We start from the raw sequence: 12,026 nt of genomic DNA on the forward strand, positions 1-12,026 counted from the left end.
GCGCTTCACAATTGAACATGAAGAAAAGACAGTCCCTACTCAAAAGAGTTTACAATCTAATTCAGGACAGACAGACAGGACAAACTCCTATTTGGCCAGCATATAAAGAAGGTGCAAACCTTTGAAAGGACTTTACAAAGGAGGAATGCAAGAGAGACTGAGGAGTGATAAAAATAAATAGTAGCGATTGTTAAATATCTGTAAATGTTCTGGCTGGTTGAAAGTTTGTGCTGAGCATGTACACTGAGAGGAGGGCATGCCTGCAGGACAGTGTGTATGTCTATTATCAAGTAATCCGGAGACAGCTAAAAATGATTTGATTGGCTGATGGCTCAAGAAGAAGGTTCAAAGCATAATTTTAGCTGAGACAGTTGGTTGTCTTTATTTTGCTGAAAGAAAAACAGGAATAAGCATGGGTGCTGAGAAATACTGATTACTGAATAAAACATTCTCTTTTGATAAGAAGGGTGATTTTTCTAGAACATTTTGCTTTAGTAAACTTGTCAAAGTTTAGAGTGAGAAAGAGGCGAAAACGTATCAGTGAGGGATAAATATATAATCCTCATACACTGAAATCTGATGATTTAGCTTAAAGCCAGAAGGGAACAGTCTGTTGTGACCGCTGTTGGAATCTGTGAAGCTGTGGGCTACAGGAAGCAGGTGGGATTTAGGAAAGGCAGAAGAGAGAGAATGAGAGGGAGCAATGTAGGACCCAGAGGTGGAGGGGAGGGAGAGAGAAGGAGCAATGTGGGACCCAGCCTTGACTTATATATGGGTCACAACATTTTTGACCATTTTTAGTCCTAAAACTGCCTTCAACTTATACACGAGATTGACGTATACTTGAGTATATATGGCACATAAGAACATAAGCGTTACCATACTGGGATAGACTGAAGGTCCATCAAGCCTAGTAGTCTGTTTCCAACAGTGGTGAATTCAGGTCACAAGTACCTGGCAAGATCCCAGAACAGCAAAACAGATTTTATGTTGCTTATCCTAGAAATAAGCAGTGGATTTTCCCAAGTCCATTTAATAATGACTTATAGACTTTTCTTTTAGGAAATTGTTCATACCTTTTTTAAACCCTGATAAGCTAGCTGCTTTTACCACATTCTCTGGCAAATGAATTCCAGAATTTAATTACATGATTAAAATTTTCTCGGATTTGTCTTAAATTTACTACTTAGTAGCTTTATTGAGTACCCCCTAGTCATTGTATTTTTGGGAAAAGTAAACAAGCGATTCACATCTACCTGTTCTACTCCACTCAGTATTTTATAAATGTCTATCATATCTCCCCTCAGCCATCTCTTCTCCAGGCTGAAGAGCCCTAGCCTCTTTAGCCTTTTCTCATAAGGAAGTCATCGCATCCCCCTGAACATTTTTATCACCCTTTTCTAATTCCGCTATAACTTTTTGGAGATGCTGTACCCAGAATTGCCCACAACATTGGAAGTGCAGTTGTACCATGGAACAATACAAAGACATTATACTATCATCTGTTTTATCTCCATTCTTTTCCTATTAATTCAATGGGAGAAGCAGGATTTGAACCCTAGCTGCTTCTAATACAGCATAAAAGTCTTCTTTATAAATAAGATGCACATTTCACTGTACCTGTCCACTATGAATATAAAAAGGTATTGAAGTCTTCAGTGTATAATAAAGTTGTTTGGTTTTAGTTAGCAAAAAAAAGTTGAATTTTAAACAGTGTTAGATAATTACAGGTACTCAGATGTTTTACCTTTCCACAGATTTGCCACATACAGTATCCCATTTGTCTCTCAGCTCACTAAGCATGTCATCCAGTTTTTGAATGTCATCCTGAAGGGATGTTTTTTCTTTCAAAGAGCGCCCACTTCTGTTGGTGGTATCATACACAGAATGCTTTGCCCCTAGAGATTTCTGGAATTCCTGTATGTTAAGACAGAAGCAGCCAATAATTTAACTTTTCAAGATAGCAATCCTTGTATTCAGCCCTTAAGAATGTCATTAAATGGGATATTTAGTGCATAAGAACCAAATATAATTTATAAATAAGATTTTCCTCTCTCATTTTCTATATTTTAATAAACTTTGTTGCACATCTCAGGGCAGCTTCTTAACTACTTGTTATAGGTCGTACTTTTCTCCTAGTCCCCAATACACCCTTCTCCCTGTTTTCTCACCTCTGGACAATCACATTCCCCTGTAAACCTTCTACATAAGTATATAAGTACTATCATACTCAGAGAGCAAAGGTCCATGAAGCCCAGTATCCTGTTTGCAACAACGGCCAATCCAGGTTACAAGTATCTGGCAATCCCAAAAGAGTAAACTAGATTTCTTGCTGCTTATTCCAGGAATAAGGACTTTTCTTTTAGCCATTTGTCCAAATCGGTTTTAAACCCTGCTACGTTAATTGCTTTTACCATTTCCTCTGGCAATGAATTCCAAAGCTTAATTACACACTGAATGAATAAATATTTTCTCCAATTTATTCTAAATGCACTACTTAGTAACTTTATTGTTTGCCCCCCAGTCCTTGGTAAACAAGTGATCCACATCTACTCGTTCCATTTTACCCAGGATTCTGTAGACCTCTATCATATCCCTCCTCCGCTATATCTTCTCCAAGCCAAAAAGCCCTAGACTCTTTAATCTTTCCTTATAAGGGAGTTCTCGCATCCCTTTTATCATTTTGGTCACTCTTCTCTGTACCTTTTCTAACTATGCTATTCTTTTTTTTCTTTTTTGAGAAGCAGTGACCAGAAATGAACACAACATTGGAGGTGGAGACATACCATAGAGCAATACAAAGCACTGTACTAATCTCTATTTTATTCTCCATTTCCTTCCTATTAATTCCTAACATTCTATTTGCTTCTTATCTGCCACTGCACAACTGAGAGGAGGATTTCAATGTATCATCATCAATGACATCAAAATCTCTACAGTACTTAAATTTACTAATGGGAGACCTGAAGTTTCAAGCTCTTCTTATTAAGGAGAAGTTGAGTGAATAGAAGAGGGGTTTTTTTGTCTTTTTTTTACTTTAGGAAAGTACATTTTACTTGGACAAGTAGATTCAGCTCAGTGCACCTGAACTGCTTGCAGGGACTTTGAGTTCTGGCATCTCTACTGATTTCTCTTAAAAAAAAAAAAAAACTAGCCTGCAAGTCCCTGCACGCAGTGGGGTAAAACCAGGATTGAACCAGTGTACCCAGAAAAGCTGGTATCAGTTGGAAATCCTAATTTTTGATGTAATAGAATCAAGGGCAGCGTTTGCTTGAAGGGGCTAAACAAAGCAATTTCTGGCCCTGCGCCCAAGCTCTCCATTTGCTGATGCTATGTTAGGCAAAATATTGGTTGGACATGGCCTTAGTGGTCCACTACATCCTGCTACCTATGAAAAGAATTATGTGTGAGACACGAACAAATGAACACTAGCCAGGAACTGAATCCTTGAAAATCAGAACTATTGTTTATAAGTGCCACCCATGTGTTTCTTCGGCCCCTCTTTTGGGTGGGGTGGGCTTGTCAAAACTGGAGTAAGAACAAATTGTTTTGAAGATACATACACTATTTCAGAACCACAGCATATATTAATAACCTTAGAGACACCTTAAGAACATACTGTATGGTAAGCAAATTAAGTATTTTATATATGTACATTGTACCTCGCCCTGGGTAAGGGTGGGTTATTAATAATAAATCTAAATCTATCCCAGGAAAGGGAATGAAAATGGCTGATCATTGCTCTGAATGGTTCTTGGTTCAGTGATCCAGTTACAGGTGTTCCTACAGGAGTGTGGGTCCCAGAACGACTGAGCTGGAGAGGGGCCTCCCTTCCCCCTCCTGTGCCTGGAAATGAAAAAGGATGTCTGGGGTTCCTATCACATTATAAACCATAAAACTTCTACAGCTTTTTACCTTCTAATCCCATTCATCTCTTCCTATGTTCTCCCTCCCTCACCCCATTCCTAGCTCTCCCCTTGATACTGGAATTCTTTGTTTTACTTGTATAATCCAATATTGTCACCTTTTACTCATACTGTTCTGACCTGAGGAAGGAGGTTTTGGGCCTCTGCAAGCTAGACAAAAAAATGTGTTATTTCAATAAAAAGATTATTACCTTATTTTTCATGTTTTTTTTAAAATATATTAACCTGGAAATTAAGGAGTTGAAGGAAGAGCATCTCCACACCAGTACTTCCTGGCCTGCAAAAAGTGAGGGGTTGGATGCAACAATTTACTTTTGCCTCTCCTCCCAGGACATCCCTCCCTTCAATCTGTTTTCTCAGCCCTAACCCTTAAGTTCCAACTAGCCTCCAACCTAATCTCAGTATCCCTAATTTAAAGGCTGCTCTTTCTGAGATCCTCTTCTGCCCTCCTTTCCAGTCAGCAGGAGAGTGGGGCTGATGGTTTGGTGTCTAACTGCTCTTACTGCCAGCAGATTCCTCTCTCTCTTGTGTCATCAGATCAGATGTCTAACCAGTGGAGGAGAGAGGGGAACTCACAGTAGCAGAAGCAGTTTACATGTCCAAGGTCTACTAGCTCTACTTCCTTGCTGCAAAAGGGATGCCAATCACCTTTTTGCCTTCAGTGTGGCACAGCAAGTAGCTTTGTTTTACTGGCACAAGCTACATTAGAGTGGACCAGCAATAGGAGGAACAGCAATGGCCCTGCATTGCAAGAGGGGACAGTCTAATAGAATGACATCTGGAGAGCAGGGCTAGTATGTTGGTGCAGTTTACCCCAATTCACCTCTCTCCCCCACACAAAGGGATGGTCTGATCAGTCATTTCTTTAATGCAAATGTGTCTGTAACTTCTATTTTAGCCTGCACAACATCCATAGATCTTGGACCTCTTGCTGAGTAATTAAAAAATCATATAGCATAGGATTTGACAGCCGAGATCAAATACAGGTAAATGTTGGGTATGGGAGGGAAAGGAAAGAGGGAAGTTACGGTGCAATTGGTTGAAGACAAGAGGAGTATAAAGAAAGGATTTTGTTTGCATGTATTTGCAATTACCCAACATCAATATCACCTAACTATAACCTAATGGACAAAATCAGCCAAGAGAGTCTACTGCTCACTTGTGTTTTCAGACCCTAAAAATAATTTTTGCAAAGTTTAACCAGATCAATTGCCAATGTTGTGATTATGCTTTGGGGTTCAAAGTTCCATATGTCTCTTATGGACACTATGCCTAGTGGACACCATATAGTATTTTTCCCTTGCCAAAGATTCCAAGATATTTTTAATAATTGTCTCCTTAAAAGCTGAAAACTTTTTTTCTGATGAATGAGGACCATGAAGAGATATCTCATTCCCCCTCTTTTTACTGCCTGGATGTGAGCCAGCACATTAATTTGGTGTCGGACCCTATTCCAGCCAAGAGAACATAAATCTGCTTCTCTCTTCTGGATCAAAGGGTTCATTATGATGGGGGTTTCCTACAGTGTAAATGGGCGTCTGTCTTCTGTGACTCACCTTATGCTGTGCAAGCTGTTCCTTGATTCTGTCTGGATCATTTGCAATTTCAAGCTCTGAATCCAAGGCATTCTCTGATTCTTCTAGCCATTCCATAAGTTTGCTGAAGGCTTCATGAAACTGCGGAAGAAATCAATTTCAGATTGAAGGGCCTTGTCACTTAACTATTGTTGCATATTTTAAATTCTTTTACAGTGTCTTTTGATTACTGAAGAAAGCAATCTGGCAGCTGGTGCAATGTTGCTACATTAGGCTACCTCATGGGAGATTTATGCCTGGTACCAGAGACCAAACGACCCAAAGATAAGAGAGCCCTATGCAGTAAAGCAACTTTTTCACATTGATCCTGGAGTAGTCCTGGCCAGTTTGGTGTTTGGGATATCCATGGTGAATAAACATGAGATAAATGTGTATGCAGTGGACACAGTTCATCCAAATATATCTCATGCACACTCATCATTAAAATCCTAAAAAATACACTGGTAGGACATACTCCAAGGCCAGCTTGAGAAATCTGCACAAAAGCTCAGCAAGCTAAGGATATTTAACACAAACACTATAGTCTGCTATGCACAAAAGCCTTAACCCTGGATTCTATATAGGACACCCAAAGTTGGGTGCACAGGTCCGATATGTGAAAATTAATGAGGTGTAAACAATCAATAATTGCAGTTAATGAGCATCAATTTCAATTTGCGTGCTCATCTGGCCTAACTGCTATTCTATAACATCGACGCCTACATTTTATAGTGCATACACATATGAATGTTTAGAATACTAGCATACACTCACATATGTGCACATTTATATGTTTGTATGCCAGCATGCCACCTAACTGCAATTCAGCAAATATTTTTTTAACTTACATAGCGCATATTTGCAAAGAGGGCATACATAGGGGAGCAGTATAGGTGGGACATCAGTGAGGCACTCACAAACACATGTAATTTACAGAATAATTTAATTTACACGCAACCCCACCACACTCAGGAACTCGTAGTTACCCCAGCTCTATGGCTAGCGTAAGTGTGAGCACCTAAATGTTAGGCACATCTATATTGGGTTATGCTATGCTACTGTTCTATAAAGTAATCTAAGTGCCTAGGCTCCTTTAAGGAATAGGCTTCTCACACACATCCTTGAGGCACCTAGAGGCACCAAGTAATAAAAATCTCCCCTATACATCTGTTCAGTGCTGCGGCCTATATAGATAGTGATACTGAACATACAGATGTGAAGGGCAATTCTACAAAACGGATGCTGGCATTTGCACACCCATTGCACATGTAAAGTCTAGAATACTAGCACTTATGTGCATGTGTGTATACATACCCAACTAAGTGCTATTCTGTAAATACCCAGTTAACTTACAGAATGGCTATTTGCTCGAGGGGTGTACACAGGGGAGGAGAATGGGCGGGCCATTGACAAAAGTCCCATTTACGCACATAATTTACAGAATGCTGTCAGTTACATGCTTGCCTCATTTAGGCACCTACACTTACATCAGCTGTAGGGCTGCAATAACTGCAGACATCTAAATGTTAGGTACTCTGCTACTGGGATACGCCTGTATTGTACAATGGAACTTAGGCATCTAGGTTCCATTATAGAACAAGCACCTACCAGTGGCCTCAGGGAACGTAAATGGAGGCACCAGGTTACAAAATTCCCCCCTAAGACCAATGTTTAACTTAAGCCAGTGATCACGCTGAATGAAAGTGACTCCCATTAGTACATTACGTATCAACTCAGTTCATATTAAAAAAATTTTTAGCCTGAGCTTTTGTACACATACCTTGAAAGTATGTGGTTTCCAGCATGAGAAAGCAGCCAACTGGTTGCTACAACATTTCTTGTAAAGCACTACACTGAAGTATTGTGTACTGCCTCAAATGATTTTTAGTCTCACTGAAGGCACATTCCTAATTGTGATCTGTAAATTACTGAATGTAAAAATCTTCTATAGAGCCAGCAGATTACTGTACCTGTTTGGCTCGCTTTCTTGCATCATCCAGAAATCTTCCTCTTTCCACTGAACGCTGGACTACATTTTCCCACCTATTCTGTACACTGATCAGAAGATTCTTAATGAGGACAACATCCTGCTTCTGGCTGAAATATTTTAAATGGGTTCCGGTTTTGTCCAACTCTATGATCTGATCACGGTGTGAGTTCACCTCTGTCACAAAAACCTTCAAAGGGAAAAGAAAACAATACTGGGTGAATGAAGATAACATACTGCACTATGTAGAAATGCCATACCCTATACCATCATACACTAATGATTTGATTCAATAGACAAGGAATACTGATTGACAGGGTAGGTATTTCCTTCTATTCAACAGCTAAGTGGGAGAAACTGGTAGGACACTAACAGGAAACACCTAATCCTAGAGGTAACCTTACTGTAAACTGCATATTAGAGTTTTCAAAATCTAAAAGGAAACAAACAGATCGTTATTTTCATTTAAAAAACAGTTTCAGAGCCATCATGGGATAACAAGGCCCTTTTCAATAAGCAAAATGTTGAGCACAAGTCAGTTAGAAAACATGATTTTCATCCAAGAACTTCAGACCAAGGGCTTAGGGCTGGAAAATGCAATCCCTGGGGGCCCCAAACTGGTCAGGTTGATAGGTTTGCATTCATAATAACTCTGCAGTATGCAAATCAACTTCATGCACATTCATCAGGGTTATCCTGAAAACTTGTCTGGTTTGGGACTCCCAAGAATTGAAGTTGAACACCTCTGTTTTAGACCATAGCATTAATTAATAACCATCAAAATCTGTTCCTGTTTTATCTGTTATACCTTCCCTTCCTTCTCTCATGAATAATTATTTCCCATGGGACCCTGATGGCTGCTTATGATCAAAAGCTGGCTACATCGATTCTACTTTTCTATTTTATGAATAGTACTTTAGCTGAAAGTCCTCATATACAGTATTTAATACGTTTTAGCACCACTTTATCCTCCCTCTCCTATTCAACATTTGTTTACCAATCTTTGTTACTAGAGTCATTAGGAGGGTAATTTTATCAAAGATCAACTAGGCTGGGAGGTCGAGTGGTCCTCTATTTTGGGCATATTTTATAAAATAAAATTTTGGATTCCTATTTTATAAAGACACATATGTCTTTACAAAATCACCCACGAAAAGCTGCAGAAATCACAGCTAAAATGAAGCTGTAGACATTTACACCAACTTGGGAGCAGGTGTAAATGCTTAATTATAAATTCAGCACAAACTCTGCCCTCCTTCAGCATCTCATTAAAGTATGAGCATTTTTGTCACCGCATGTAATTTTACATAGAAAGTAATTTTATAAATAGCATTACGTGCTTTTTTCAATGTTACTTCCTATATGTCTGCCAGTGCAAACTAAGGGTGCACATGAAGAAGCTCACATCTGATACTGCTGCGCATACCTTGTGCTCATCGATCTGAAACAAGACGGTATCCAGGATAAGACTTGCCGCAGAAGACATTGTCAGAGTTTGCTCTGCCTGGGTAAGCCAGTTGATAAAATCTTGAAGTGAGTTGTGGAACTCTGTGGCTAAGTTGAGAGCTTCTTCCAATTTTACCTATAAAGGAAGGAAATGTCACCATGAAACTGTTGACACTATGCAATAGCTTACCTCTGAGAAATCCAGCTCTGTGTACCTGGGGTTAAAATTATTAAGCCAAACAAATATAGGAAACAGATGTAAAAAGCAGACTGTTGCAGCAGCTGCACTGATTGTACAACAGAATGTTAAAAATACATATAAAATGTAAAATCAGAAAAAAAAATACAAATCCGCATTCACTGGAACATACAGAGTAATTTTCAAAGCTCTTCCCGCAGTACAACAGTGCTTTATCCATACTAAACTGCCCATCACATGTTGATAAAAGTATGTCTAATACCATTCCATGCATATTGTCACTTGCTGCAGGGGGAGGTATTCCCATGGGTAACGTTCAGACATGTTTTGGAATTTTTAAAAGGATCCACATGTTTGAAGTCAAAAACGTATAGACATGTTAGGGGGTTTATAGAACACTGCCCCTCACCCTTAAGATGAGTTACTCAGATAGTCACATTAAGATCACTGATCCCGACCCAGGAGAGGTGAAGTCAGAACCAGGAAGTATAAAAGGCAGGGACAGACTGAGGTTAAGGAGGCCCAGGGAAGGAAGAACAGGAGCCCCAGCATATGCCGTTACAGCTTATGTCTAATGATCATCACCTGGCTGAGATAAGCCACTTTTTGTTTTCTGATTTGAGACTTGCAAGCCTTGCTCTGAGGTCTGGCTGAAGCCAGACCTGGAACTCAGATAGAACCAAAAATAACTTACAGGCTTTGCTGGGGAATGGCAGCCCCACAAACCACAGACTGTGTTTTGGGTCTGCCAGCCATAGACCTGCTCGAGACTGTATTTACTGAACTACAGAGGCGTTTAATAAACCAGTTGTTTTCATTTATACACCTCTGTCCAGATGTGTTATTTCGCAGGCCCACCCTCAACCCCAGCTCGGGGTATTACAAGGCAAATTTAGCAGATATAAATGTATATGGATACTTATTCTGGGATAATTTTCATGGTGTAATCATACATGTACTATTATTTTGAAAATCCTGCAACATCAGCAGAGTGAAAACTGTGTGCTTATTGATCACCAATGTAGGTTACAAAATTATCACCAAGATATTAAAATTATCTAGTAATAAAGTCAAATTGGTCTACTTATTTTTCATGCAAGTTTCTAAAACAGATAAATAAAATATGCAAATTAAGAGGTTCTTTTACTAAGATGTACTAACATATTTAGCACATGCTAATGGTTAGCGCACTAAATGGTAAGATGCCTATAGGAATATAATAGGTGTGTTATCATTTAGCGCACACTAATCCATTAGTAAAAGGACCCCTATATCTTTGAGAACAATTAATACTAAGACTGACATTCAGTGGGGCAATATTATGATAACTGGAGAACATATCAGCCAACTTACCTGAGACCACTGAGCATGCAGTCCTAAAGTTAACAAGATAACGTATCTAATTAACTTCAGGACAGCTATTTACATGGCCCTACCTATCTGCATTAACTGGATAGTGCTGAACATCAAAGCTTGCTGGTTTAAAGCAAGTCTCCTCCCCCTACTCCCCAAAATATCTCTCATTCCTCCCAAATTTAAGTGGTTAAACTTTAAACAAATAACACATTGTCGGGTTAAAATTTAAACACTAGCTGGCACTGGGTTTTCAAATAATACACCACACTAAGAAATAAAACAACATACTTTTCTTTCACTGAGTTTTGCTTGCACCGATTCCCACTTCTCTTTTAATTTATTTATGCCTTGCTCGACATTTGCCTCTGTGGAACCTGGGCATCTTGAAAGCAATTGCTGACCTTTCAGCATCAGACTTCTGTATGTCTCTTCCTTAGCTTCAAAAGCTGCACAAAGTTCCTAAAGAAGGGAAAGGAAGAAGACATATTAGTTTCTAAAAATTGTGAGCTATAATAACTAGATCTAAAACAGACAGGGCTAGCCTGGTGGAATGGTGTCAAATTCTACATATAGTTTTCTTCTCTGTGCTGCACAGGTGACTTGTTCTAGCTTCTGAACTGAACTCAGAGTGTGAATAATGCTAGCAATTACAGGAAATGAAGAGCTCGGCCTTGGTGGCACTCAGTTCACCCAAGGAAAGGTAGGAGAGAAAGGGCAGAGTGAAGAAGGCGCAATTAGAACTGAAACACAGTTGCAGAAATGCATAGAGTCTTTGGAACTATTTGTGTATAAATCTGTGCTTTGGGATTTGTTTTTTTTAATAAACCTACTCTTTGGACAGACATTTGGTCTACCCCCCTACCTTTTTTTTCTCTTTTTTTGTCCTACTGCATATATGTACTTGTGGTTCTGATTATCTGAGTAATCAAATGAATCAGTCAGACCTATAGCTCCATGTGTGCAATGGGCAAAACCAGAACTGGATCAACCTGTTTCGTAAACTCAGGATGATTTGGCAAACCTATTGTACTGATTTTTATTACATTTTATACCGCTATATACCAAGGTTAAACCGTGTGTCCCACTTATTTCATTTAAAAGTTAGAAGGCTAACACACTCCCCCCCCCCCCCCCCCCCCCCCCACTCAAACCAGCTATCTCCATGGCTATTTTCATTTTTCAGGCTTTGAAAAAAAAAAAAACACCCCAAAACAACAACTTAGCATTAAGTACTCCACTCCAAATTAAGGTGCTATCAAGGGAATAATTCTATAACTGGGTTCCTGGTAGGAGCCTATTCTATAAAGGAATCTGAGCACTTATGCCAGCCATAGAACTGGCATGAGAGCACCTAAGTTCCGGCGATATGTACGTAACTCTGCCTATGTACATGCCCATCTGTAAAATATGGGCTATGTAAGACATGCACACATTTACAGAATAGCGCTTAAGCAGAGTTTTAGCATTTACACATGCATGTGCACATATGTGTGTATATAAACCATTATTCTAATAAGTTTTGCCTTCTATGTGATTCA

The 12,026-nt window shown here is 39.3% G+C and overlaps 1 protein-coding gene across 2 annotated transcripts in view; it reads right to left on the reverse strand.

Moving 5' to 3' along the window:
- The window catches only part of DST (dystonin), a 509,263-nt gene that overhangs the window by 70,936 nt on the left and 426,301 nt on the right, over positions 1-12,026 (reverse strand). For both annotated transcript variants that reach the window (XM_030198986.1, XM_030198985.1), the window contains 5 exons: positions 10,777-10,947; positions 8,914-9,069; positions 7,471-7,677; positions 5,483-5,602; positions 1,748-1,917 (listed from right to left, as the gene is read on the reverse strand). In XM_030198986.1, coding sequence (XP_030054846.1) covers positions 1,748-1,917; positions 5,483-5,602; positions 7,471-7,677; positions 8,914-9,069; positions 10,777-10,947 — 824 coding nt within the window. The remainder of the gene's footprint in view (positions 1-1,747; positions 1,918-5,482; positions 5,603-7,470; positions 7,678-8,913; positions 9,070-10,776; positions 10,948-12,026) is intronic.

The sequence above is a fragment of the Microcaecilia unicolor genome, chromosome 3 (assembly GCF_901765095.1).
Source record: "Microcaecilia unicolor chromosome 3, aMicUni1.1, whole genome shotgun sequence".
NCBI lineage: Eukaryota > Metazoa > Chordata > Amphibia > Gymnophiona > Siphonopidae > Microcaecilia > Microcaecilia unicolor.